This window comes from Crocodylus siamensis, chromosome 8, assembly GCF_052110815.1.
Source record: "Crocodylus siamensis isolate JL-2025a chromosome 8, ASM5211081v1, whole genome shotgun sequence".
Taxonomy (NCBI): Eukaryota; Metazoa; Chordata; order Crocodylia; family Crocodylidae; genus Crocodylus; species Crocodylus siamensis.
Genome location: NC_143402.1, coordinates 46,514,977 through 46,541,377, shown reverse-complemented (window position 1 = coordinate 46,541,377; position 26,401 = coordinate 46,514,977). Strand labels below are relative to the sequence as shown.

The 26,401-nt window shown below is 44.1% G+C and overlaps 1 protein-coding gene across 2 annotated transcripts in view; it reads left to right on the top strand.

Moving 5' to 3' along the window:
* Window positions 1–26,251, top strand: part of LOC149858413 (Krueppel-like factor 5) — a 45,584-nt gene extending 19,333 nt beyond the window's left edge. Inside the window, exons 3-6 of one of the 2 annotated variants that reach the window (XM_090058950.1) lie at window positions 8,802–8,846; window positions 12,957–13,860; window positions 17,242–17,301; window positions 20,501–26,251. In XM_090058950.1, the coding sequence (XP_089915076.1) occupies window positions 8,802–8,846; window positions 12,957–13,860; window positions 17,242–17,301; window positions 20,501–20,679 (1,188 nt within the window). In that variant the 3' untranslated portion in view covers window positions 20,680–26,251. The remainder of the gene's footprint in view (window positions 1–8,801; window positions 8,847–12,956; window positions 13,861–17,241; window positions 17,302–20,500) is intronic. The other variant, XM_090058951.1, reaches the window with a different exon arrangement.
* Window positions 26,252–26,401: the final 150 nt, after the last annotated feature.

Here is a 26,401-nt window from a genome sequence, read left to right as displayed (position 1 = left end):
ACCCTCATGCCCCAGCCAGCCCCATCGCTGCCTAACACCACCACCTGGAGCTTGGGGCTGACATCCTGTGGCCCCCTGCCAGCCTGGGCCTGCCCCACCTCAGTTTAAATTTCTGTTGTCCCCGGCGCAAGTATAGACACTGTGCCTGGGAGTAGTTTACTTTGGCTTACACTGCTCTGGAGTTTGTTTGTATTAATTGCATGTGTAGATGCACCCAATAGTTACATGCATACTGAAAGGCTTTGTGTACTTCCACATTATATCCCTTTCCCATGCCTTTTGTAGAGCTTGTATGTTCAAATTGAAAGCTCTGTGAGGCAAGGTGGATGACTATGTTTGTATACTGACTAGTACAATAATGTCCTCTTGTTGGTTAGCCCCTGGGCACTGGCATAATCAATCACTGTCACATGAAAGGGCCCAAATGAAAAACCACTGATGTCAGAGGAGATCTTTCCATTCAAGGGGAATTTGTTTAGATCCTAGTGATCTTCAGGATCAGGTTCAAAGCCCACTTCACAACAGTGTCACAGGGGGAAGAACTGAGCACAAGAGAGCTACTTTAAGAACATAAGGACATAAGACTTGCCACACTTGCCAGACCATTGGTCCAGCTAGACTAGTGTCTCATCTCCAATAGTGGCAGGAGGGGATGCTTTAGAGGGAGAGCACTAACCATAGTATAGCTAGAGTGATATATCTCCTGTTCATTACCCTCCCTGGAATCTATCACCATTGGTTTAGAGATGCCAGAGGAAACATTGCTGACTATTCTGTTTAATAGCTATTAATAGATCTCTCATCCATTATGGTGGACTGGGGTGGCCAAGAACAGATAATAGAAGGACTGAATAAATACTGCTGTTTTCCACTGCTAGTTCCACACTGCCCCCGGCATTCCATGTGTTGAAAGCATCCAAGGTTGCTCTAGCTGTTTGCTGTTTATCTAGTTCAGCTTATAAACTACATAGCAATCAGGCTAATGCATCTTTGCTACTGCATCACCAAACTGAACTGACCAGCAGAGTTCTAGGAAAAATCCTGGTTAATTGCTGCTGCTGAAACTGCAGGGGCAGCACAAACTGTTATTTCTGTAGGTCCCTCCAAGTCAGTAGGCATATTTGTTTTTTCATGATTTTGTGATAATTGGGTACTTTACATGTTGTTTTGGAAAAGGCCCATGGAAGGGAGCCTAGATGGCTGTGCAGGAAGATACTGGTCTTAGGTTTACAAAACATGCTACCCTTAGGTCATGCGTCTGTGAGCTGGGATCTCTCAAGACAGGTATTATTGCAACACGATGTACATTAGAGATCAGTTCTATTGTAAGACCATAAGTCAGTTAAAATACAGCAATGCTAGGCAGCTCTAAAATACCGAGGAAGGTGATAACATTATAAACCCTTGATGCCTTGGTCCAAGTTAGACCTGTCTTTATGATTATACATTCCCTCCTACCCCATAAGATCCCAGAGGGTGGAAGGAAAAATATACTACTACTACTACTACTACTACTACTACTACTACTACTACTACAAGATTGGTAACACGACAATCACTTCCTAGAAAAAACGGAAACTTCCTTAGGGGATCTATTTTGCTGATCCCTACAGCATTTCTGCCTCTTTGTGTGCATCACACAACACACAACTAATGTAAAAAAGTGGGGTCTTAATGTCAAAGAGCCAGAGGGGAGGAGGACAGAAGGACTTTCAGATTATGTTTGTTCTGCTGCTAAAGAGCCCTCTTAATGTCAAAGAGCCAGAGGGGAGGAGGCTGTGATCTTATGGCTACCACTGGATTTTATCCCTGACTGCAAACAAGCTGCTAAATGCTATTGGAACTGTCAACTTGTCCGCACTGTGTACTTCTGCACAGAGCTTCCATTGAATGAGTTCCCTAAGCACAGTGGGGCACGTACCTGTTTTATAGGGAACTGGCTATCCTCTCATGGAAAGTATAAAAGGCATTCTTTGTACAAGGCAGGAGTGGCCAACCTGTGGCATGAGCAGCCTCTGTGTGTGGCACATGGCATCCAGGTGGAGGTGGGGGGAGCAGACTGCACAGCAGCAGACAGGTCAGGGGAGCAGAAAGCAGAGCAGCAGATCAGGCAGAAAGCGGAGGATAGGGAACAGAGAGCAGAAAGGCAGACTAAGCAGGGGAAAGGGATTGGAGTGGCACTTGGGGGCACAGGGCTTGACTGGCATAGGCCTTTCTGAAAGGTTGCTCCTGCAGCATCTAGATCCGTTAAGCATTCTTGCTGTCATCCCACTGACATGTTCAGCACTTACCAGTGAGGCAGGGAAAGGTTTAAATCCTATTCCTCTTTGTGAAAAGGAAATGACTGGCATTAAATTGCCAGATCATTTATTTTTCATGTCCAGCAACAGAACATTATAGGTGACTGGAGCAGCTCATCACCCAGTCCTCACCTATCCTTTCGCAGCCAGCCAAGACTCACCGAACAAGGGACATAACAGCCCATCTGGTAAGCACACAAAGCACTTGGGAAGCCTGGCTTGTTCCAGTGGCGTTCTTGGAATATCAGTTAGCAGTGAACCTGGTACCCACGTGTTTGCATTCTTCTCTGAGGAAAGGATTTACACTGCACACTGCTGGCAGGTTTTAGGAGATATGGGAGGCTGTGGCATGCTCACTTCCAAAAGACAGCTTCTGATCTCTACTTTTTGAGCCCCAGTGACCATAATGGTGCTCTTCTATAAGTTTTCTGCTGCCAAGTGGTCTTTGTTACACTTACCTTACAATGTCTACGTGACAGCAGGAGACCTTACATTTTGGGCAGAAAGATTCCATTCATCACAGTGTGCTGCTGTGGACAGGACTATGATATCATAACCCCAGTGCCACGGGAACAGAGATTTAATTTTCCTCTTGCTTAGTGTACTCGCCTCAGTACTGTCACTCCAGAAATAAGCCAGTGAAAGTAAAATGTGGTTTGTGGATTGGAGTAGAGAGGGGCAGGAATTGGATTGTGAATTTTGGGGAAGGGGTTGGCATTCCTGTTGAGAAGAGTATAAACAAGAAAGAAGGAAGTGCCCCCTTCTTGGAGACTGTTTCAGAACAAGAAGTCTCTCCTCCAGTGCCAGTGACAGAGGATGCCAGCTGGTGGAAGTCAGAGCAGGCATTGAAGAAGGGAGCTGTTACCAGAAGGTATCAGAAATCTCACTTGGATCCGTTGTTCATTATTACACAAACAGGGGGCATGTCTACACAAGACGCTACTGCGCAGTGGTTTATGTGTGCTTATTTAATACTAGTATAATCAAGTACTAAATAAATGTGCAGTAACCAGAGTCACTGCGCAGTTGTGCCAGCGAACACCTTTTAAATGACTATACTGCGCAGTAGCCTAATAATACTGCACAGTAGCATATTAGTACTATCAGTACTTTAACTCGCTACTGCACAGTATTGTTTGGCTGCTGCACAGTTAGTGTCTTGTGTAGACACAGCCAGGGAGTAGTTTGAGATGGTACTTTCTTTTACACTCTCCACTGCCTTTCCATCCCCCTTGCCAATCTCACCAGTACAGACCTTATTAGGCAGCAGATTTAGAGTGTTTTGTTGTCTGTGAAAGTGCAGGGATGATGTAAGCAGGTGCTTATACAGCTTTTTGAGCCTGCTCATTCTGATTTGGGTGATGGAGCGGTGGAGGGTTATTTAAAAGATTTTCTAGTTCTGACCAAAAAAAGTCCAAGGCAAATCATTTCATAAGCAAACTAGGGAAATGTAGTCTGCATGAGATCACCACAAGCCAGGTAGAATGATTGACAAGCCACATTCACAGAGTAATGATCAGTAGCTTACTCTCAGAATAGAAGGATGCAGCATGTGGGTTTCCACAAAGGTCTGCCTTCAGCCTGGTTGTAGTCCATATTTTTGTTAATGACTTGCATGATAGTACAGAAAGCAAATTTATAAACTTTTCAATGACATCAAGATAGGAGGTTTCAGGCACTTTGGAAGACAGGATCAGAATACAAAACCATCTTGGTAAATGAGAAGAATTATCTGGAATCAGTAAGACAAAATTAATTAGAGACAAGTGTGAAGCACTGCATGTAGGAAGGAGAAATCTAATGTGCAAACAGGGGATGGTGAATAACTAATTGTGGTATTGCAGAAAAATATTTGGTATTACAATGGGATGAATATGAATCATCAGTATGACACGTGCAAAAAAGAGGCAAATGTCATTCTGGAACATATTATTGTATGTAAAGACATGAGAAATTGTTATTCTGGTCTAGTTGGCACTGGTGAAACCTCTACTGGAGCAGCGTCCAGGTTTGGGTACTGCAGTCTAAGATGTAGACAAGCTGGAGAGAGTCCAGAGGAGAAAGTCAAGAGACTTAGAAAACATGATCTATGGGGAAAGGTTGACAGGAATGAATTTAATTAGTCTAAAAAGAGAAGACTGAGGGGTGACATGACAATAGCCTTTCAATATGTAGAAGATTGTTATTAAAAGCACAGTGTTCAATTGTTTTCCATAACTCCTGAAAATAGGCCAGGAAGTGAACAGCTTACTTCACAGCAATAAAGGCTTAAGGTAGATACTAGAAAAAAAAACTTGCTAACTAGGAGGAAAGTTAAGCACTGGACCAGGCAATCTGGGCAGGTTGTAGAATTTTTGTCATTGAGCATTTTTAAGAATAGGTGTTAAAGGGTGGTCTGGGTATACCTGATCCTGCCTCAGAAGATGGGATGGACTGGAGGACCTCTTGAGGTCCCTTCTACCCCATGCAACTATTTTTGGTGGGTCACCACTACTAGGTAGTCAAGAAGGTTTTATCCTAGGGGGTGCCAAGATCACAGAGGATCTGGCCGTCTAGCTCTGTCTGTGACCTACTGAAATGTATGTATGTCTGAGAAACAGAGTACACAACAACAAGCAATGAACAGAAGAGGGTCTATTCCTGTGGGCTAGAGGGTGGTGGGATGGGACTGGCCATAATAATATGACAGGTTCATGAAGTTTCTTTCTTTTTTAATAAAAGACACCATCACTGTTACTCTCTGTGCACAAGAGGGGGTTTCTTGTTTGTCTTCAAAGCCCTTGGCTGAATAGACTTAGGAGGAGGAAGCAGAGGCAAACCCATGGTGTGCAGAATCATAGGATTTAAGCTGTATGTGTGGGGTTGGTGAGGCATGTTTTTTAAGTGATTTGCCTTTCACACCCATCACAGGGCTGGTGATGTAGGCTTATTGATGGAGTTGGGTTGCGTGCTGGTGGTGGGGTGGTGGGTTGGGTTCATTTTGCAAGCCCATGGCAGGGTTGGTGCTGCAGGCACTCCATGCTGCACATGCGTGTTATGCTCATTCTTGGTTCCTTGTCGCATGGCCATGGCAGGGCAGTAACACAGTGTCATGGAACCATGAGGAACACCTGGAGTTGAATGTGTGTTGTACACATTTTCCCTTTTCCCAATCGGCATGTTCCACGTTTTTAGATTATTTTACTATGTTGGCAGTCAATGCTTTGTTGCTTCAGGTGGTTAGCCAATATAGCTGTTTCACCTGACTCATTGATCCTTATCCAGGGATAGTTACCAGGGCCACAGAAATGTAATGCATTTGCCACAAAGAGACCACAGAACTATCTACATCCCCAGAAACCATCATAAGGCAACTCTTCCTCCTGATAGCTTTGGAAGCTGAGACACGTGTTTACACGTGGGGGTTGGATATGTGGATGCGATTCCTTTATATTGGTCTCAGATCTGAATCTTACGGACAGGACATGAAGCTTGAAACTATATTCAAGTAGTAGCGTTTCCTCCATGAACCTAGATGGCCAAGGTGACTGAGCCACAGTTTGCTTCTTCCAAGGAGGGCTTGAATGTGCTGCAGCCATGCTTCCTTGAAAGGACAGTGTTGATTTACTGGAACAGAAGCGTGATGGGCTCTTGTGTTTTTTCACAGGCAGATTGCCAGGTGTGGCTGATGGCAAGCAGATATAAATTTATAATTTTTCTTGTTGGGGGCCTTGGGCAAATCATGTGACCTCTGGCTGTGGGATGGGAGTAGTGTTACTTACTGACCTTGCAGAAGGACTATGATGAGGGCTAGGTAATTGGTCAGAGGGGTGGAGTAGTCCTGTTTGTATCTTTGCTTCCTACACCCTGTATAGCCCCAGAATATAACCCTTATATTTTCTCAGACCATTTCATCTCAAGTAGAAAGGGATCTGTCTGTGATATCAGGGGTCAAGCAAGCTTCATTTGGTTTGGCAAAGTAGCTTTCCCTATCAACCTGGAGAAAGTTCTCCCCCGCCACCCTATGACATCCGTCTTTGCCCCTCTGGGGAAGTTTCAGTCTTTTAAGAGAAATGAAAGCAGAGGCTTGCTATGCAAACCGGGAACCAGCTTCCAACTTGTCTGACCGGTTACTTTATCCCCTGGACGTGCAGTGTTAAAGAGGAAAGAAAAAAGTACCAAAGGCAGCAGATCAGTGAAAGACAATGTAATCCACACCCTGTCCCTCTGTTTTTAAACCCTTAGAGAATGGATTCCCTACTTTCTGTAGGGAAGCAATAGGATCAGCTGCTGAGTTTAGAAGCTTGGGGTGTTAGTAGCCCAGATTATAAAGAAGGGAAGAAAACAATAATAAACAGCAATTTCCACATATCAGCTGATCCCTGGTAAATATCTTCTCACATTTAACAGATGAAGAAATTGTGGTAGGAGAGTTATTGAGTGACTTGTCTATAGACATATAAATGTCTGGCTCAAAGGAGCTGCCATTCTCTTCTGTTCCATCTGTGATCTGATATCAAGCCATTCTTGGCCCTAAACTGGGCTTAGAATTTCACTGCTCAGAGCACCGAGCACAGATCACAATAAAAAACACCAAATCTCTAGGGCAGGGACCATTTGCTGAGGGATCATGCTCTCAGTGGGTGAGTGGGGAGTTCCTGTTAGATCCTGACTGTATGAGAAAGGGGAATCCAGGGTGTTTCCAAGGGGTCAAGGGATAATGGTACGGAAAAGATCAAGAAATACCGATTTAGGAGATTTTCAAATATTTCTGATCAGAGAAGAAGCCCCACAATGTTACAGTGTTGTATTGAGTTGTCCCCTGTTTCTTGCAAAAGGCAAAAGTTTTTTCTTGGATAATTTGGCTACAGAGATGAACGTAGGGGCATTTGTGATTCTGTCACAAGGATCTTGCTATTGAAATTCCTGCTGCCCTTCCTAGATTCAGTTTCTTCCAGAATGTAACAACCCTCTAATACATATTCCCCATTTTGACATGTAGGCATTTGCAAGGTTAGGGTTGCACAACTCTGCCCCTGCCATTAGGGAAAACAAATGTAAATTGACTCCAAATGCATTCAAATGTTGTTGATTACAAATATATTTCAGAGCAATAGGCACTGAAAAACAAACCAAACAATTACAAAGGGGACTTTTCCCCCTTGATAAGCTATTTTTAGGGGCTTTTTGGTGCTTGAAATGAGGTTTTCCTGAGGCGATATTGCAGTGCTGACAATGAAGGAACAAAACAAGTCCCTGTTAAAGAGAGGATACATCCCTGATTTTGATTTTTTTGTTTTATAGTTGTGCAGATGATTTTAAACAGAACAAATGGTCTCACTGTAGGCCCCTGAAAGCAAGCATGTGTGTATGAGAGAGGAGGAAAATGAAGTAACAAGTGTGAGTCTGAGTAGGGAAATAACTGTGTGTAAATATAATGTCTCACTCGTTTACACTGTTCATTATATAGCAGCATCTTGTCAAGTGTTTCTGTGTGTTTGCATGTGCCTTACAAACACTAATTCTAAGTGCTTCCATTTCCAGTCTTGGCTTAGAGGCAGTTTTAAGCCTTCCTTTGGTGTAGGGAGCTTGAATAGTTTGCTACCCCTACAAGTATACTCAGAAGGCATCGGTCCTGTTCTGGAAGAAGTGGAAAGTCTTTAGACGAGAGACAGGCTGTGATGTTGGTTGTAGGAATTTGAGGGCTGTTTGTCTTGGTTTGACCATAGGGCAGTTTAGTCCACAGGGCTGTATAAAGGAACTATGCTGACCTGTATGCTGTGAACAGTCTTCTGGGAAGCAACATAGGACGCATTGGGCTCCCCTCTCAGCTCTGTCACTGCTTCACTTATGCAGACTACATAGCTTCCCTGTGCCTTGATTTGTCCTACTGCACAATAAAGATACTAAGACTCACCTCTGCAAAGGGCTCAGATTGGGAATATAAAAATAGGGATATTCACTTAAACTCTGCCCACACACGGGGACAGACGCCACAATGAGACAGGTGTCCCCTGTGAGGTCTCGTGTTTGAGAGGAGTTATGATTTCCTGCTGGTTTGTCCTCCCCTACCCATGTGGGACTTTGCCTTGATGCCTGGGAAGTTGCTTCTCCCATTCTGCCAGGACTGCTCTTGATACTGCTTTACTCTCAGGATTCAGGTAAGAATTGTTGGCCCTGTGTTGCCTAGCAACTGTCACTAAGCAACAGTGGCCAGTGGACCACCATCCCTGGCTGGAATTGAAATCAACAGCTGGGTGAGGACTTGACTGTAGAAACTGGGGTGGTGGGGTTGCAGAGTTATGTGTCCCGGAGTTCACATGGAAGTAGGGCAACTTGGCCAATACTGCCAAGCACCGGGTGTGCTGGCTTTGGTATGTTGAGGTATAAGACCATGTTAGTGGAGAGATGCATGTTGCCATGTATGTCCAGGATCTGGAAAGGGGTGGTTGGCTGCTGAGTCCTGAGTTTAATATGGACTATATCATGACTGCCCAGTAATGAGCTGTGTTTATTCCACAGCTTTATCCTGTGAAGATGGAGCCACGAATGCCACTCCCTCTAGAGGTGAAGGTTTTTATTATTATTTTTATATACACATGTTTTTTGCCACTTGGAAAACTAACTCAGGGTCATAGGAGCCTTCATGCAACTCAGCTGGTTTCTCCTTACCAGATGTGTCCTCAAACTAAGGACTAAGGCACAACAGAAAGGGCTTGATGAACTCTACTTGCTTTCCCCTGCACACTCACTCGCTCAGGAAAGCAGGCACTACATTGTCCTAGCAGTTGTGCTGCTGATCCAGTGTGGGTGCTGTTATGAGAGTTAGGGTCTGCTTTGTTGATAAAGCTCTGTGTTGGCCATATGAGTGTTGGTTTCAGTTCTTGACTCTACTGAATGCTCCCTGTATGATTTTTACCATGTCCCTTGATTCCTGTGGGCATTCATTCTAGACTAGCTTTAACAAGCAGCAGTCATAGATACTGTTCTGCCCTCTGTGTTGCCTGTTTAGATTTCAAGAACTCTGGGGAGAAGACTTTTTTATTATGTGTTTATACAGTGCCTCACCTAATGTACCCCAAATTTGACTAAAGACTCTAGGGTCTACAGGGAATAAGCAAGTGTAGGGCTAGTATTCGAGCATGGTGCTGGGAGAACACTTCCATACCAGGAGTCTTGCCTTTCAGATGTCACTATCTTGACATTGCATTTCATTGCATTTTTCACAAGGGCAAAAGACTGTTAGCTTAGGTGTCCTGGCCATAATCCAGCTCAGATCATCACAGTCCAGTGATGCACTGTAGCTGAGGTAAGATATGGTGTTCTCCATTGCCTGTCCATAATGAGCTTGCTGTTCACCACTGAAGAGCTGCCACAAACCAGCTCTGAGCGGGATGCATTTCTGTTGCAAGAATTTCATTAGGCTCAGTTTTTAGGTGCCTTAGGAGACAGAAGAGGCAAGACATTGGAGTTAGTTATTATTTGTGGTTAAGTGAAGGCTTCAGGTAGGATAATAGAGGTTTTGGGAGTCTCTCTTTGAGAAGACAGAGCAGGAAGCCCAACAGCTGTGATTCCAGGTACACATAGAAGTTTGGCATCTGTTTATCTTTTGGGATTGGGGCTACTCTGCCTCCTGGAAACCCTCTTAGAAAAACTCTTTTCCTTGACACTGAAGGTGAGAAATCAAAGTACCAGAGATAAGGGAAGCTTAGTAGTAAAATACTTTGACTCTCTCACCTCCCTCTTCCATCTCCCTGGGGAGCAGGTCATTTCATTGCTCAGGTATGTGTGGCATTTGGAGCCTGAGGTAGAGCCCCTGGTACTGCCTAGCAGTAATCTGTCTGCCAAGGATAAAAATAACCTGCTGGAGTAGCCTGAGTACATGTAAAATCAGGAGTAAGCAAGCTGTGATGATTCTCACTCTGACAGTAGTACAAACCTCTGTACAAATCAGGATTCAGCTCCAAGTATTTAAGCTCAAGTCTGTCTTTAGAAGGAGTCCAACCCCTGACATGTCAGAAAAGTTCAGGATCAGATATGATTCCAGAATATAATGGCCAATGTTTAGGGGTCCCAAAATATATCACACTTGTCATTTGGGGAATGTGCAGATTTTGGTCTAATTCCAGATATTGTGTTTAATGTCATAGATCCATACCTTCTGTTACTACTGTACAGGGTGGTCCTAGATCAAAGGCAAGTGGTTCAGAGATAGTGCGTATGGCACCTCCACCTGCCCTGAGCACAGTGTGGTCCAGCCCCTGCCAGGAAGAGCCTGGTACAGCCCTGGCCCCAGCCCACAGCAGCAGCCTGCCCTGCCCCATGTACAGATGTGGGGGCACATGCCCTTTGTGCCCTCCCAGGGTGCACACCCCAGGCTGGTCCTCCCACCCTCTGGGGCCTCACTTACCTGACCCCATGCTCCTGCCTCTGCCCCTCTCCATCCCTCACTGAGGGGGCCTTGATCTCCCCACCTGCTGGGCTGCGGGTGGAGCAGGGCTCAGCCCTCCTAGCCTCAGATCGACTTTCTGACTCTCCGGGATTGACCAGTTGATCATGATTGATTGGTTGGTGACCACTGGCCTATGGCAGTAGGTTGGGCATTTATCTTGAGTTGAACTTGTGATAACAAGCTACTCCTTGTACTTTTCTTTTAATAACACTGACTTCAATGGCAGCTGGGAGCTTTGCAGCATAGCTAGCTTGACAAGGATGATAGCACTCCACAGGTACTTCTTGCTAGGCCTCAGGGCCAACAGGGGCTTCAGGTCCAAAGAAAGCCCATGCAGCTCTGCTGTGGTGGCCTCTTACCTGTCCTAATCCAGCTGGAACATTGCAATTTCACTCACTGTCTCCGTTTTCAAGAGGATGCAGCTGTGATTGTTCCATTTTATAGAAATCAAGTGTGGTCCCAGGTTTCTGGCCAGTTGCCAGCATGGCTTTCATTTGGACAAAGTTGTGAATCTTTGAAAGAGGCACAAATATATTCTATTTCATGGCATGCAACATAAGGTAGGGAGGGTAAAGCATTTGGGGCCGCATGCATTCCTATTGGTGGCAGTCACTTTATACCAGAGGTGACTTTGGCCCATTACATAGAGCTTAGTTCAGAGCTGTAAATCTTTTGGCAAAACATATAAACAGACATCTCATTTGAAGTGGTTCTGATTGATCAAAACCTGGGACCAAAGAGGAACAGCAATTTACACAGATTTCCCCTCTGGCAAAAAACTTGAATGAGCCATGACTATGCCCAAGAAAAACTGTTAGCACAATTTATCTTGCGTACTTCACAGGTGCTCAAAGTGAAACAACTGGTTTGAAGGTCTGTAGTACACCAGAACAAAAGGCTTTCTCCCAGGGAAAAATGTAGTCTCTGTTTTTATCTTGGGTGGTGAGGTGAATTGGTTTACTGCAGCATTCTACAGCCCATGCTGGCAACCCATGTCTTCAGGGCCAAAGATATTTGACTGTTTTGCCAGCTTAACTACACGCGAGTGAGCATATGAGGTCTATGTAAGGAAAATGACATATGGCTAACTACATAATTAAAGGCTGTAGCTTCATTGAGGAGTATTAGTAGTAGCATCATTAACCACTGAGAGAGTCATTAGATGCCACTGATTGAATTTCCTAGCGCACTACTGCCATTAGGCTGTTGAGTTAATAGGAATGGGTAAAGGAAGCTCTGTCAGAGATGAACCCCAGGGGAACCTGCAGCTGGGTGATGTCCTAAATCAGAGATCACATTATTCTGGAATATTTGAATTTGGAAAAAATACACAGAAAGTTGTAGGACTAAAATGTAAACCATGCTGTGAATATTTCATATTACAGATATGAATGTTTCACTGGGGCAGTGACAATAGACTAGCCATACCTGTTTTTTTGTTCCTATTAAGTTTCATGTTTAGATTCTCATGAATAAGCACAAAACTGACTAAGCTCACATTCAGATTCAGATCCAGATCCAAACTGCCGTAGAGCTGAATGGGATAGGCATCTGAGCGGTCTGGTCTAGTCACATCTCTAGTTTTAAATTCTCGCTCTTTTATGTGTAAAGGAGTGAATCTAAATCTTGGCCCTTCTTGATGTCATTGTGTACTTTTCATAACTGTGTCATTTCTCTTTTTGGTTTTAAGTCCCTCATCACCACAGTGTCTGAGCACTGCACAATATTCAATGGATTTTATTTTTGCAGCAGATTGAGAACTAGTACTCATTTTACAGATGGAGCAACTGAAGCAAAGAGTGGATTCAGTGCATTAAACAATGTTACACAGGAAGTCTGAGGCTGAGTCAAAGACTAAATCCAAGTCTTTGCTATCCCCTGCCACTGCCCTATCCACTAAACCAGGGGTTACCTAACTGTGGTACACGTACTCCTGGGCTACACAAAAAATCTCTGGGGGTTACACAGGAGAAATTCTGTAATGGTGGATTTAATTTTCATTCTAATTATAATAGGCATCGAAGGTGTTAAAATATAAAATCTATGCTGGTAGCAATACATAGGCAACTGGTAAATCTGGAAGAAGAAACAAGTTTGGGAACCTCTGCACTAAACCATCCTTCCTGCTCTCTGTCCACCCTTTTATCAAGTATTTTAGAACACCCGTCACCATCTTGTCTAGGCAGTCGGCTCAAGAACTGTTTCTTTTTTAATCTTCCCTGCAGGCACGTTCTGAAATGGACAAGTATCTTTCAAGTCAGGCACCACCAGTACCAATGCTGCCAGACAAGAAGTATCGTCGTGAGAGTGCCTCAGTGGTCGATGAGTTCTTCTCAACAGAGAAGCCAAACTCTGCACCATATAGTGTGAACATCAACGTGATACTGCCTGACACCACACACCTACGGACCGGGCTCTACCGGCCATCCAAACCTCTTATGCCCTTCCCACAGATCAAAACAGAACCTGGCACCAGCTTTGCCCAGCCCTGCTCCTCCACATCTGGGTCAACACAGACCCTGCCAGATTTCACCAGTGTCTTCAGCATGCCTCAGTCAGTGGCGGTGAACAATATTTTCATCAAGCAGGAGATGCCCACAGAAATCCCTTTGTCCACCAGCCCACACCAGCCACAGCTGTACCAGATGCCCCTTGGCAATGGTGGTGCAGATGTTGCCACAATGGCACCCTCTACTGGCAGCACCACAGCCATCAACACCCTCAGCGGTGTCACCATGTCCACGGGCAATGCCATGTCCAGCATAGTCCACAGACCTGTCCAGCCAAGTGGACAAGTGAAACAGTTCCACCATGTCTCCCAAGGACAGGGGAATTTCAACATCACAGGGCAATTCTATCCTGTCCCAGGAGTGAACCTGCCCCCTTCACCCCCAAATTCACAGCCAGGTAGCCCTGAGAATCAGCCTGAGCTCATCAACACCATTTCCCCTCCCCCATCCTATGAAGCCACTTTTGGACTGAAACTGGTGCAGTCATCCCAGATGCCCACACTCCCAGATGGGCTTGGGGCACTCTCCCAAGGGCACATTATAATGCAACCCCCCAAATACAACAGACGCAACAATCCTGAACTGGAGAAAAGAAGGATCCATCATTGCGATTATCCAGGTATGGCCACAGCTGTCATGCTGCTCTAGTGTTAAAATCCATTCTTGTCTCACTTAGATCTACCTTGTTTATAAATTACTGTGACCTTGTCCAAAATGTCCCCACCTGCTAATGTTATGCTGTGCATCTGTTTGGCATTTGGCATTTGGCATCCTGAGCTAAAGGCCATGCAGTAATTTATATATGCAAGCTATGGGCAACATGTGTCAGGTGCTGTGCATAATGTGGAAGTTGCTCTATAATACACATACAGCAGTAAGATTATATTGGCTCCAATCCACCTGACATATCAGCGATCTTGAGACATTCTTTAAAGCCAAAATTCTGCTTTTGACACACCTAACTATTAAGGTTGTATGTGAGCAATTACGTGCCATGCAGCAGGCTGTGTGTTGAATAAGAGGGAGCACAGAAGCCATATTGGGTTCATCCTGTCACTTGCTACAAGAACATGGGGGCATTCAAAGAAAACAGTCAGTCTTCCTTGATGACTGATACAAAGAAATGTTTTTGTTACTGCAACACACAAATAGCCTCTGGAACTCATTGCCACAAACAAACTACTTGAGCCAGGAAAGCTGTGGGCCTAACAAGATTAGAAAATAATGCAGGTTCCAAAAGCATCCAGATTTACAATAGCAAGTGTTCAAAAATGACTAAGAGTCTTGGAAGGGACCTAAATCTTCCTGATCAGAATGAGCCTGGACATGATTGATTGGACTGGCAAACGGCTTTGATTGCTTTACACAATCCTTATCCTTAGGGAAATCTCATGTTGCTTTCTATAAAAGAGTGATTCTCAAGGAGGGTGACTTGAGGTCCTTTCAAGGGTGTCGCAGGGTCCCACACAAGGTTAGTGCTGTTAGGTGTGCATGATTCACAAGATAAACCCAGAGGCCATATCCAGACGAGCACAGACATGCAGTATGTGGTGCCACAGGCCCATCTGCAGTGCCACACAACACACATGCAGGCATTCCCCGTGCTTCTACCTTGCAGCGTTGTGGGGGAAGGGTGGTTGACCCTGGGAGAGCCTGGGATCAAAAAAGCTCATCCTGAAAGAAAGGGGCTGCACATGTGGCAACGCGTGTCACCCAAAACCAGAGCCCAGCCCGCTGGAGTCACTCTCCGGCTGTTGGCCAGGGTTCCCGCTACCGCTGCAGGCCTGGGAGGCCCCAGAACCCCAGGTGAGGCTGCTGGGGCCAGCACAGTTGTGCACATAGCCTGGGGAAACAAATGTCCATGCTTGTCTGGATGTGCCCAGAGATTTCAAATAGGAATCTAGCATATTAAAAATGTCTTGCCCTGTTGAGGTCTTTCTGAGCCATTTGCAACAGAAGAACTGCTCTGAAAGGCCCATTGATGCCCTGCCTATTTTAGCAGCATTTGTACACATGCTTCTGGAGGTGGGTTGTGGGGGGGAGGCACTTTAATTAGAGCAGCTCCAAGAGCCGCTCTAATTAAAATGCCCAAAGTGTCATGTGTATCAACGGCCCCCTTCTGACAAATGGTGCTGAAGGGCACTTTATCTAAAGCTCATCAAATGAGCTATAGTTAAAGTGCCCCACCACCATTTTTCACTATGGGAACAGGGATACACGTGACACTGGAGTCTGCTGGAGCACGGTAATTGCCACACTCCAGCAGACTCGATTAATTAAGTCTGCTTCAGTGTGCTGGAATTACAGTGGGTCGGAGCAGCCTTCATGTGCATAGGAACTGCATGTGTTGGAATCAACTCTCCCACAGGCCTCCTTGATGCTGCAATTTGTCAGCCCCTTCTCTAAATCCAGAGAGATTTGAAAGCATAAATAAATATAAATGTGAATATGGCATCCAAGGACAGATCACCACAATGAGGACGATAAAAGTAATTCTAATAAGAATCCCTAGATCATAGGTGACATTTTAAAGCTGTAGAGGACCTGTAAACAGAGGCAGAACAGATTCATCTCCAAGAAAGAGTCCATCTGTGAGACATGGATATTCTGCTTTCTTGGTTCCCTGTGAAGCTGTGAGACATAGCAACATCCTACCCTGGGATGCCTTAGGCCTGCAAAGAACCTTTCCAACAATCAAACAGCATAGATCAGTCACTTGGATATCCTGGTTGGTAGGAGGCTAGGAAGATACAGTGGTTGCCCCCAAGGGGTCCATACTGATATAGGGGCTCTTTGACAGACACTCAATCCCATTGGGATGTTGTTAGGGTCAGGAGTATCTAACCATGCTGCAATCCCAGTCTCCACCCGCACTGGAGGCATAGCATTCCCAGCAGTGGTGTGGTTTCTTCAGGATCTGCTGCCAGCTGAGACAAACTCCTTTTGGCTCCTAGTGTCTTGGCCAGTGACTGGGGGAGGGAGAGGATAGTCCCTTTGAGGAAAAAGGGACCCTAATCACAAAATTCCAGACTTATTACTGATTTAGGACTCTTTGAAGATAGAGGGTGTTCAAATCCAGGGTCTTGGTTGAACCTGTCATTAACATTTCAATTAGTAAATTGAGGGGGCATTAGTAAAATTCACTTGTGGGCCAAGTTTCCCTCAAAGTTCAGGTGTGGTTATGTCCAGCCCTATCTCTATCTGGTACAGACCATCTGAATCCTGGCTTGAATCTTGGCTGTGATGGTGGCTCACTTAGACATCATTGCAAATTCCAGCAGTAGGGTTGGGGACTCTGCTGACTGACTACAGGGCATTTCCCAGAGGCATCCCAGTACTGTTCTAACAGACATAACACAGCAGTCTCTTGGCAACATTGGTTTAAATATAGCCAACTTCAAACACAGAAAAACCAGTGTGATCCTGTAAATAGAAAAGAAGACTTCTCAGTTAGGCAAAAATAGCCATTAAAATTCAGAGGAGTACACACTCCAGAGATAGCGTGTGATAATAAAGTAGTGAGCTGGGGAAACCTCATAAAGTCTGGAGTCTAGGGTCAATTCAGACAAAATTCATGGATGAAAAAGATGTTTAGCAGAACAATGATACCTTCTTGAATAAAGCTGTAAAGCAGATTTTCTGTCTTGAAGGAAATCCTCTTAGATATCTTGGGTGTGCTTAATATACTCAATTTCCCATTACTTGCTAATAGTACAGCCTTGCTCCCAATCCTCTGGGATTTGGGGGAGAGAAAACCATCTTCATCTCCTCCCTAGCTAACACCCACTGTGCTCAGTTCTGATCATAAATGTTCCTGTTTTGATTTGCTTCTGCAGAAACAAGCATTACCCATGCCTTTGCATCCAAGTAACCCCAATTTTTCACGCTATTTCCTTTTGGCCACTCCATTGTGCTATGGCAGACCATAAACTTGATACACCTATTTTAAGTCTTTTTTAGAACAAAACTAGTTTTACACTGTGGGTTTTCTTTTCTACAGGCTGCACAAAAGTTTACACCAAGAGCTCCCACCTGAAAGCACATCAGAGAACTCACACAGGTAAGAGTCCAACTTATGACCTGTCTATCTACTAGCAGTATTTTATGCTATGCCCCTCATTGTAGTGGTAGCATTGTTGCTTTTAATAGTATTGCTCACGAGAGGGCTTTGGTGTAGTCTGATCATGATCACTACCATAGTGAATACAATTAGATAAAGAAATGCATCATTGTTTGTGGACAACAGCCCCGCCCACCTCAGTAAATCAACAGCTATACCTTCTAGTGCATATTACTGCACAGGTTCTAGCTGTGGTACCTTCACTTGGTGTTACTTCCTGTCATTCTAGCACTTGGCTGGGGCTTTGGTTCAGATGAATATGCACCCCAAGGTACCCCGGCTTCCCCTGCACAAAGCCATCCAAGTGTACCTCATGTACTTATGGTTAGGTCTTCTCCGAGGACAATTTTTACAATCTGAAACTTTATCAGATTCTTGGCAAGTCCTGGAACTGGAGCTGCCCTCATAAATCTCTTTTATAGAAGTGTTGATCTTTACTGGGTGCAATTAAGCTGTCCCTGGGTTCACTTTTCTTTTTTATTAACAACGAACAAAACACAAAACATGTGCTGAGCCTGGGAATCATTTCTCATACTTGGCTCTGCTCCTATTTCATCTTATCAGTCCCACGAAGAAGGCATCAAAGACATTTTCCTTATGAACAAAGCACAGCATTTTCTTGTCTGTATGCATGCTGTAGAACTCCTTGGGAGGAGGTAAAAGGAAAGAAAAGGAGGGACAGTGCCCAGCGTGCCCTGGGCAGATAGTGTTGGGGTTCTGTCAGAGGGGTTTCCCAGGGCATTGCCAGAATGGGAGATCCTAACAACCTACCGTGAGGTCTCCTTCTTCAAAGCTGAAGAATTTTTTCCCTGATTCCTATCAGGACACTGGTATTTGCACTTTTTAGTACAGATATTTGACTTCTACAAGTCTCTGTAGATGCGAACTCCTTTTAAGCCATTGTGCAAAGACCCAGTCTAGCAAACCTGATGCCTTCTTTTGGAGCCATTTTATTCTCCTTCCTGGTGACTAGGTTTGAGGTCTGTGTATGGCCTCCTTCCTTCACATGCCTATGGCATGAAACAGAGAAGGAAAGGAGGATGTCTCTAGAGCTGGTATGAGTACTGGTGCGGGCTGGTAGGAAAATCTAGAATGACTGAAGGGAAGACACTGATGAGCTGATACTGAGAACCATGGACCACTCTTCCTCATGGGCAAGCTCAAAGCCACCATATTCATTTCACTTCCAACATTAATCTTGTGTATCTAGAGTGGAAAGGCCAGAGTAGTAACTCCCTGCCCCTCCCCACCAGTATCCCTCAAGGAAGTCACTTGGCTCATTCACTTGAAAAGTTAATCAAATCATTTGGGATAACTCTCCTAGTGGGTTCTAGCTTAAGAAGTATCTCTTTAAGACTTTTACCTGGGGTTTGCTGTTTCTATGGTCTTGCCTGTATTAATCTCTGGGAGAAGCCATTCATTGACTGGGTGCCATTGTGAGATTAAATATCTAACCCCATGGCTGCCCCCCCACCTCCCGGGGGATTGGAATGCCTGCTGGGGCCATTGTTTGAGCCTGCCCTGCCGTGCTGCCCTGGGAGAAGGAGCCAACTCACGGGACAATGGAAAGTGTTTTGTTTCCATTCTGGAGATCAACCGGTTATTGTTTGAAATTAAAGGGCCTTGGTGGGGCTGACCCAGCCAGGTGACCTGGCTGGGACAATGACTGTAGCTGAGCAAGGCAAACCATGTCTTTGTCTTTCAGTGTAGAAGACTAACAAAGACTCCTGCAAACATGTGCGATTTAGAGCACGCCATAAAATTCCCAATATACTTCTTGTAAATTGAGCTTAAGTTCCTATTTACAAGAGACATAAAAAGCTCTCTCACACCCACTGCAAGGCTAAAGTTCATTTTTCTGCTGTCTGTGTCATGTTTGCTTCTGAGTTCACACATATATCTGAATCTGTGTTGGGGGAGGGGAGCACACCACTTATTTGGGTGCATGTGGTATATGCAAATACACATGTGTTTGTGTGCATGTCTAGATGCATGCATGTCTAGAGGCAGGTTTATGGGCAGGTGGCTTATGTGCCCATGTGTCTATGCACAGATACATGTCAGGAAGGTTGGAGGCATGCATGCATGGGTGCATGCATCATGGGATACCTGTGTGTGGTTGTGAACTCGTATATGCATGTCCATGCATCTATGTTTTATGCTGAATTGCGTGTGTGTGCGTGTGTGTGAATATCAGATGGCTCCTGCACAAGGCCGTTCACACATGTTGTGTGTGTACGTGCACTTGATCTGCTGTGCAGTGCTCACTAATTGGCTGATGAAATGGTAAATATTTGAGGTCAGGAAAGTCAGCACATTCCATGAACTCTGCCTGCTTGTTCAGGCTGTTAAGAGTGAGGACTAATATTTGAGGGAGACACACCCAGCTGCAAAGAAGGCTGCAGTTCTTAGTCCAGAGTTCAGCTCAGAAAGCTGGGCTGCCTCTGTGGGGTGCAGACAGCTCATGGGTATCTAGAAAGGAGTTGTGGGACTTCTTCATATGAGTTCTCAGCTGTCTGAGAAGTCTCACAATCCAGTCTTTTTCTGCTAAAAGAGAGGGTGGAGATGAAGAGTCACAGAACCCACTAAAAATAACCCAACAATCCTTTTTGTGCATGTCAGAATGTCATGTTGTTTAGGTCCACCACGGTCCTGGCTGGAAAATGAGAGTGGGGAAAAGGGTGGAAAATTGAGTGAACAGCAAATGAACAAAATTGTTACAGCTGAAATTTTCCATGGAAATTTTTGACTTTTCATTGGAAAAAACAAAGCCCCAAGCTTTTCTATCCTTAAGCTCAAAGTAAAAGCCTACAGGGAACCCAAAAGAAACTTGTTTGAAACTTTACGAATTGAAATGGTTGAGTTTGTCATAGGTCTGAATGTGATACCTCCAGTCCTGTAAGGCAGCTCATGATCAGTTCAGAAAGGGCAGAGCAAGCAGAGTTGGGTATCACCATCAGAACGACTGTACACATCACATGGGATTGTGCCTAGATACAGCAAGGATCACATAGGTAGATGGATAAAGATCATGGTGCCTCAGAGAGGTTGGAAGGACAGACAAATAAGCAAGTGCTGTATATTGGCCCACTGCCATTGATGCAGAAACTGTAATCTGTGGCCTGTTTTTCCTCTGCAGGAGAGAAACCGTACAAGTGTACATGGGAAGGCTGCGACTGGCGCTTTGCCCGCTCTGATGAGCTAACCCGGCACTATCGCAAGCACACAGGTGCCAAGCCTTTCAAGTGCATTGCTTGCGGGCGCTGTTTCTCCCGCTCTGACCACCTGGCCCTCCACATGAAGAGACACCAAAACTAGTGGCAGGACCCCCCCACCATAACCTCCATCTCCTGGAGCAGCTGGGACTCCTTCCCTCTCTGATGGACTCTTCTTGTACATAGGAAAAAAACCAGGCTGTGACTCAATGGCAGCATGGGGTCTGGATGTGTCCGTGCCCTGTCACAAAAGTTCTCTTGTTGAAAGATTATTAAAGATAGACCTGTACACTGGCAAAGATCCCACTCACCAACGAGGAGATGTTCTTTGGACTTCAGAATTCTCTCATCCAGCAAATTCACTATTTATTTTTCACTCAGGAGCAATTTTCTCTTTTGTGTCAAACTTTGGGACTTTTCTTTCCCTTTCAGGTCTCTGTCTTGTTGGAAATGAGCAGGAATGTATTGGGAAGATGGGCTGGCCAGCAGATGAAAGGGTTTATTTAAGTTTTTGGTGGAATCCCTTTGGACCTGACCATCTCATGACCAAAGGATACGCACGTAATGCAGCAACAGCAGCAGATGTTCACTGCTTGTTTGGAAAGTCAAGTCTTTTACCTTGTTCTATATGTCAGTGCAAGAAACAAGGATAGAAAAATTCCCATATCTGACGTGCCCCATGACTGGAGCAGATCAAATGCAGATGATCTGCTATTCATGCTCCCCAGAGCCCGCGTGCTGTTTCCTGCAGTGAGGTGGCTTTGGGGCATGAATTCCTATGCATTTTGACCAAGTATTTCCATCACTGTGCCCTTATTGCTTCTGGTTCCAGGATGGTTTTGGTTTATGTGGTTGCTGTGAGAACCAGCATGGCTTTCAGAGGCAGGAAGTGGGCAGTCACCAGGAAAACACAAAGCTTTGCACTGTACCACTGATTTCCCAGAATGCACTGGGCAGGTCTCTTCATGCCTTGAACGCAAGAGACTGATTATTACAAATCAGATATTTTTGCTGTTGCTTTTCATGCATTTTACCAATTTCAGAAATGCCGCTTTCAAGAAATTCTAATAAATCTTGCTGTCCACATTGTAATCTTGTTACCTACCTCACAGGTTCATGACCTTGGGCTCTTTAAGGAATCTTCATTGTCTTCCTTAACATGCTGTGATGTGTAGTGTATACCAGAAACTGCTAAAGCCTATGCAAAATTAAACATAGGCAGAACAAGAACAGGTGATACCAATTTAAACAGCAGCAATGTAGATAATGAATAAATCAAGAACAAGTAATCAATCAGCCTTGCATGTTCAACAGAACACTGATTTTCCTGATGAAGCAATGTAAGCAATGTACAGATGGTGACCTGTGTGATAGATTATCTGCTAACAGGATCTAGGGCTTTAGAGGCTCTGGAAATGTTAACCCCAAGTGTGGCCTAATAGTCCAATGTGGCCACTAGTGCCCGTCTCCATGTAAATAAAATCAGTCAGACTTCTGGTGAACAGAGCCAGCAAGTTTAGTTCTGCATGTGTCAATGAAGATGCAAGTGAAGGCAGATGTTAGGGGTGATGCACAGTCATTACTGGTTTAGGGTTACATATCCATTAATGTAGGTGTGGCACTGGGGACACTGGCAAGCCACCTGCAAGGCTCTGTGAGCTCAACATTTGGGCTGCCCCTGATTAAGTACTTTCTAAGCAGCTTGCCCAACCAGTTCAGAGAGCCCTGTTTAGGCCATGTAAATAACCCAGCTGCAGTGACTCACTGGAATTAAACTTTGGTGACCTCCAGATGTGCAGGCTGAGCCGGGGGTGGAAAAGTCACTGCAGAGCTTGGCGCCAAGTCTATGAACAGGGATCAGGTTTCTGTCTTGGTTTATTGAGCTGCACTGCCTGGGCTTACCAGGTCTGGCTTGACTCCACTCTCCAGACATTTCAGCTTGCCCAAGTTCTTTCGTGAGTGGGCTGGGAAGCTCTGGTGATTTGGGTTCTCCAGCAAGTCAACACCAACCCCTCCCACACCTCTATTGTGACCCTGACAAATGGTAGTTACCCGATAGCCAGGGCCAGGCATGTAAATCAATCAAAGATGACAAACATAATAGAAGCCAAAACAAGCAAGGCCTGGAACCCAAGTGTGTGACTGTGTACATTTCACACACTGCTTTCTAGTGTGGCTAGGGAAGTTTCCCTGTGCATCTCCACTAAGGTTGCATCTCTTTATTAAAAGGCCTGTATTATAACACAAGGAACCCTTGGGAACTGCAATGTGCCATATGCTTTTTCTGTAAAATATGTATTCTTTTATCATATACCTTGTCAAATAGGGGTGTGTTTTGTGTGTGGATGTAGTTAGAACAGAATCCTTTCATTGGCACAGACTCTGGTGTGCACAGGCACATGCCAAAGACATGACAGTCCTAATTACCCAGTGTTCGGAGGTATTCCTGAGGATGGGGTGTTCCGTCTGAGTTCAGAACATGCTTTAAAGCTCAGCGTTGTACAAAATATTCTATCCTTCAGAACTCTGTGCTGACATCAGGCCAATTCTGGCAGCCAGGTGTGGCAGCAAACACCGTTCCCCCTCTGTCAGACACAGTGACCAGAGTTATTTTATGGGTGTGGTGTGCCATTTCTCCAACACTGATAGGTGCCACACTGAATATGAATTCTTCCAGGTAACCAGCATGTATCTGTTTATAGAAAGATCCAATGACTGTATGATGTGGGGTGGGGAAGTTCTTCAGGCTTTCAGAACTGCACACACGCACATATACACTGTCTTTACAGTTATCTAAGCTCAAAGGCATTTCATTGTAAGGCAATATATTCTTAGGCAACTACATCTGGTGTATCCTGGAAATTAGGGCTGGGTCAGTGGCTTAGGTGGAAACCCAAACCAGCCATGTTGAAACCTGTTGTGCCCAACCCAAACATAGTTGGCTTGGGTTCAGCTGACAACATTGCAATATAGTGCAAATGCAAGTCTTTTCACACCATCCCTCCTTCTTATTAAACTCCCCTACCCACCCACATTCTCCCCAGATAATACATGGTCCTAGTAATTAACAGCTTGGTTGCAGCAGTCTCACCGAAAACAGCAGCTTAAAAATGCAACATTAAGTAATCAGGCACAAATCTTAGCAGTGTGCCTAGTGCAGTAACCCACATGTATGGTCTCACTCCAGCCCTCCAGCTGTGTGCGCAGTCTTGAGTGAAACAGGGAGAAGTTCCATATACCGTCTGTGGATTCTTGGCAGCATATAGCTTCAAATAGTTAAGGATGTTACTGTTCAAACTTTATTTGGTACTGCATCAGATACAGTGTGTTGGCACAATGAGGCAGCAATAAGTCTACCGGAGATCTTGCTCTAGTTGGCTTAATATTAGACATTACATGGATTTTTTCATTTCAGTTTTATATCTTCTTTCTGGTGTACTTTTTATAGCTTAGGAAAATGTTGTCTTTAAAAAAAAATCTAAAGAAAATTTCCCGCAAAAGCAGTTGAGACGCCAATTAAAACGCAAAACAAGTTTGAACAAGAAACAATTTCCTCCTCTTTTACACATTAAACTCACATACACATGCTCAGTGTTGTATTGATACTAAGTGACTAATGGGAACTATTTAGTCATTAAAGTGACTCAAAACATAATATCTTTACTTGACAAATCTCCCTTTTTGGGAAAAAGTAACTACAGTTTTGGTTTGTTTTAAAAAAAAATCTTTTTCAGTACCATGCTTGCTTGGTAAAAGAAATCAAAATTAAAACACAAAACTTGAAAAACATTTTCTAAATCTTGAAGTCAAACCAGAGTAATTTTGGCTGGAAAACCTACTGCTTTCACCAAAATTGGAAACATTGTACCCCAAAATCTTTGGGGCTTTTTTGTGACTAGTAACTAAAATTCTCTATCAGTTTTTGAAAGCATGTAGCCAGAGTCATTTTTTTCTTTAAAATAATGTTTTGCTGTTCCCCTTTGTGTGACCCATAAGTGAGACCCACTGGAACCTTAAGTGGAACTTGAAAGTATTTGAGGAATTAGCATATTACAAAAAAAATCTTGGATAGTGCCTCATTGGGGGAGCACCAGTGCAGCAAATGTTAGCTGTTACAGTAAAACAGCATGTCTAGAAATATAACAAGCCCAGACCAACATATAGCTGCCTGTCCTGTGTCATGGGCCTTCAAGAAGAGTGGACCATGAGAAGAGTTTGAAAAAAGTGTCGGAGGCTATTTCCCTATCTTAAGCACAAGATTCTGTTTCCCTGTCCTACAGGCATAAGGACCCATGAGCTAGATTTTCTATGCTTCCTTCAGAATAAAATTTAGAGAATTGATATCCCTATTTTGGGCTTTCATTTGTGCTTCTGAGTTTGTAACACAGTGGAGGAATTTCTGTAAATAATAGGGAATTTTGTACAGAATTTTGTATGTGGAGTTAAAGCAATTGTTTACTGTATAAAACAAACACACACACAATTGGGACCTGGAAAACTGTGGTGGAAGGTTTATTTTCTGCATAGGTTTTTTTTGTCACTTTTACAGATATTAATTCATGTAATATTTTGTAATAAAATTTCACTGCAGGGAAGGATAGTCATTCTTCTCCCCTCCACCCCAAATGCCATTTTAGCAGTCATTGCCTGATTTCTTGCTACATTGCCAGAAATGCCATAGTCCAGTTGCTAGTGTCTCTCACTCTGTGTGAAGAGGTGTATTCATCATATCAAAACACAGTAGTTAAGTTGCTGGAAGTAACTTCATTGCTGACTACAAGGGAAAGGTTAAGAATTCTGCTCATCTATACAAACCCAATTGAAACCAGCAGAGGTCCTAACTGCTGCTGTTTCTTCAGCACAAACCAATTCTGCCCAGCTATGAGCAGAATGAGAGATCAAAAGGATATGTTAGACTTTACCTTTCATAAAAAATGCAATCAAAAGATAATTTTCATTAGGATGGATTAGAAAATCAGGGTGCCCAGATTCAATGAAAAAGTCACCATTTGTAATACAGGATATCACAGACAGTCTCATTTGTATTCAGTGGTTCAGGAGAAGGCTGAATGTCATCCACCTGCCAATAGACTTGGCTAAATTTATAGTGTTAAGAAGGGAAAAGGAAAAGGAATCCTTTTCTAACTTTCACAGCTAATTGGTCACCTTAATATCTGTGGAGCATGATATCTGATCATTCTTAGCTTAGCTTGTGCATCAATTGGGGCGAACACTTTGTAATACAACATGCAGCACAGAAAGGCAGCTAAAAGGTTAATCAGCAGTTTACTATGCCCGCCTCAAATGTACACTTCTGTGCCCTGAAATTAGACTATCATCTGTGAGGCCAATGCTTTGTCATGGATTATCACTCTTCTTAGCTAACATCTGTCTCCAAGGTACTCACCTCTCCCTGGCTTCTAGAGTCCCTTCTGTGAATTCATAAGAGCAGCCTTCAAGTTACTTCCTGTAATTGGGAATTCTGGGGAGGAGCAGGTTGAGAAAATGAAAATCCATCCCTTGCGCAAAAATTAAAAAAAAGAAAAAAAGAAAAAAGAGAGAGTGTGATTGTGAGTTGGCAGGTGTACAATGCGATGGGTGTCTTGGATGTTAAACTCAACTTGTATATTTTTTTTTTATAAAAAGGAATGAAATAAACAGATCTTTTTAAACCACTCCCTGATGAATGCCAGCTTCTTTCTCTGACTGCTTCTTTATGATTTCTGTGCTTTCCTGGATACCAGAGATGGCATCCATCTCTGAACTGTGCCTAGGCAGTATCCTAGTGGAGTGCAGCAACATTGCATTGAGCCTCTGGAAGTGAT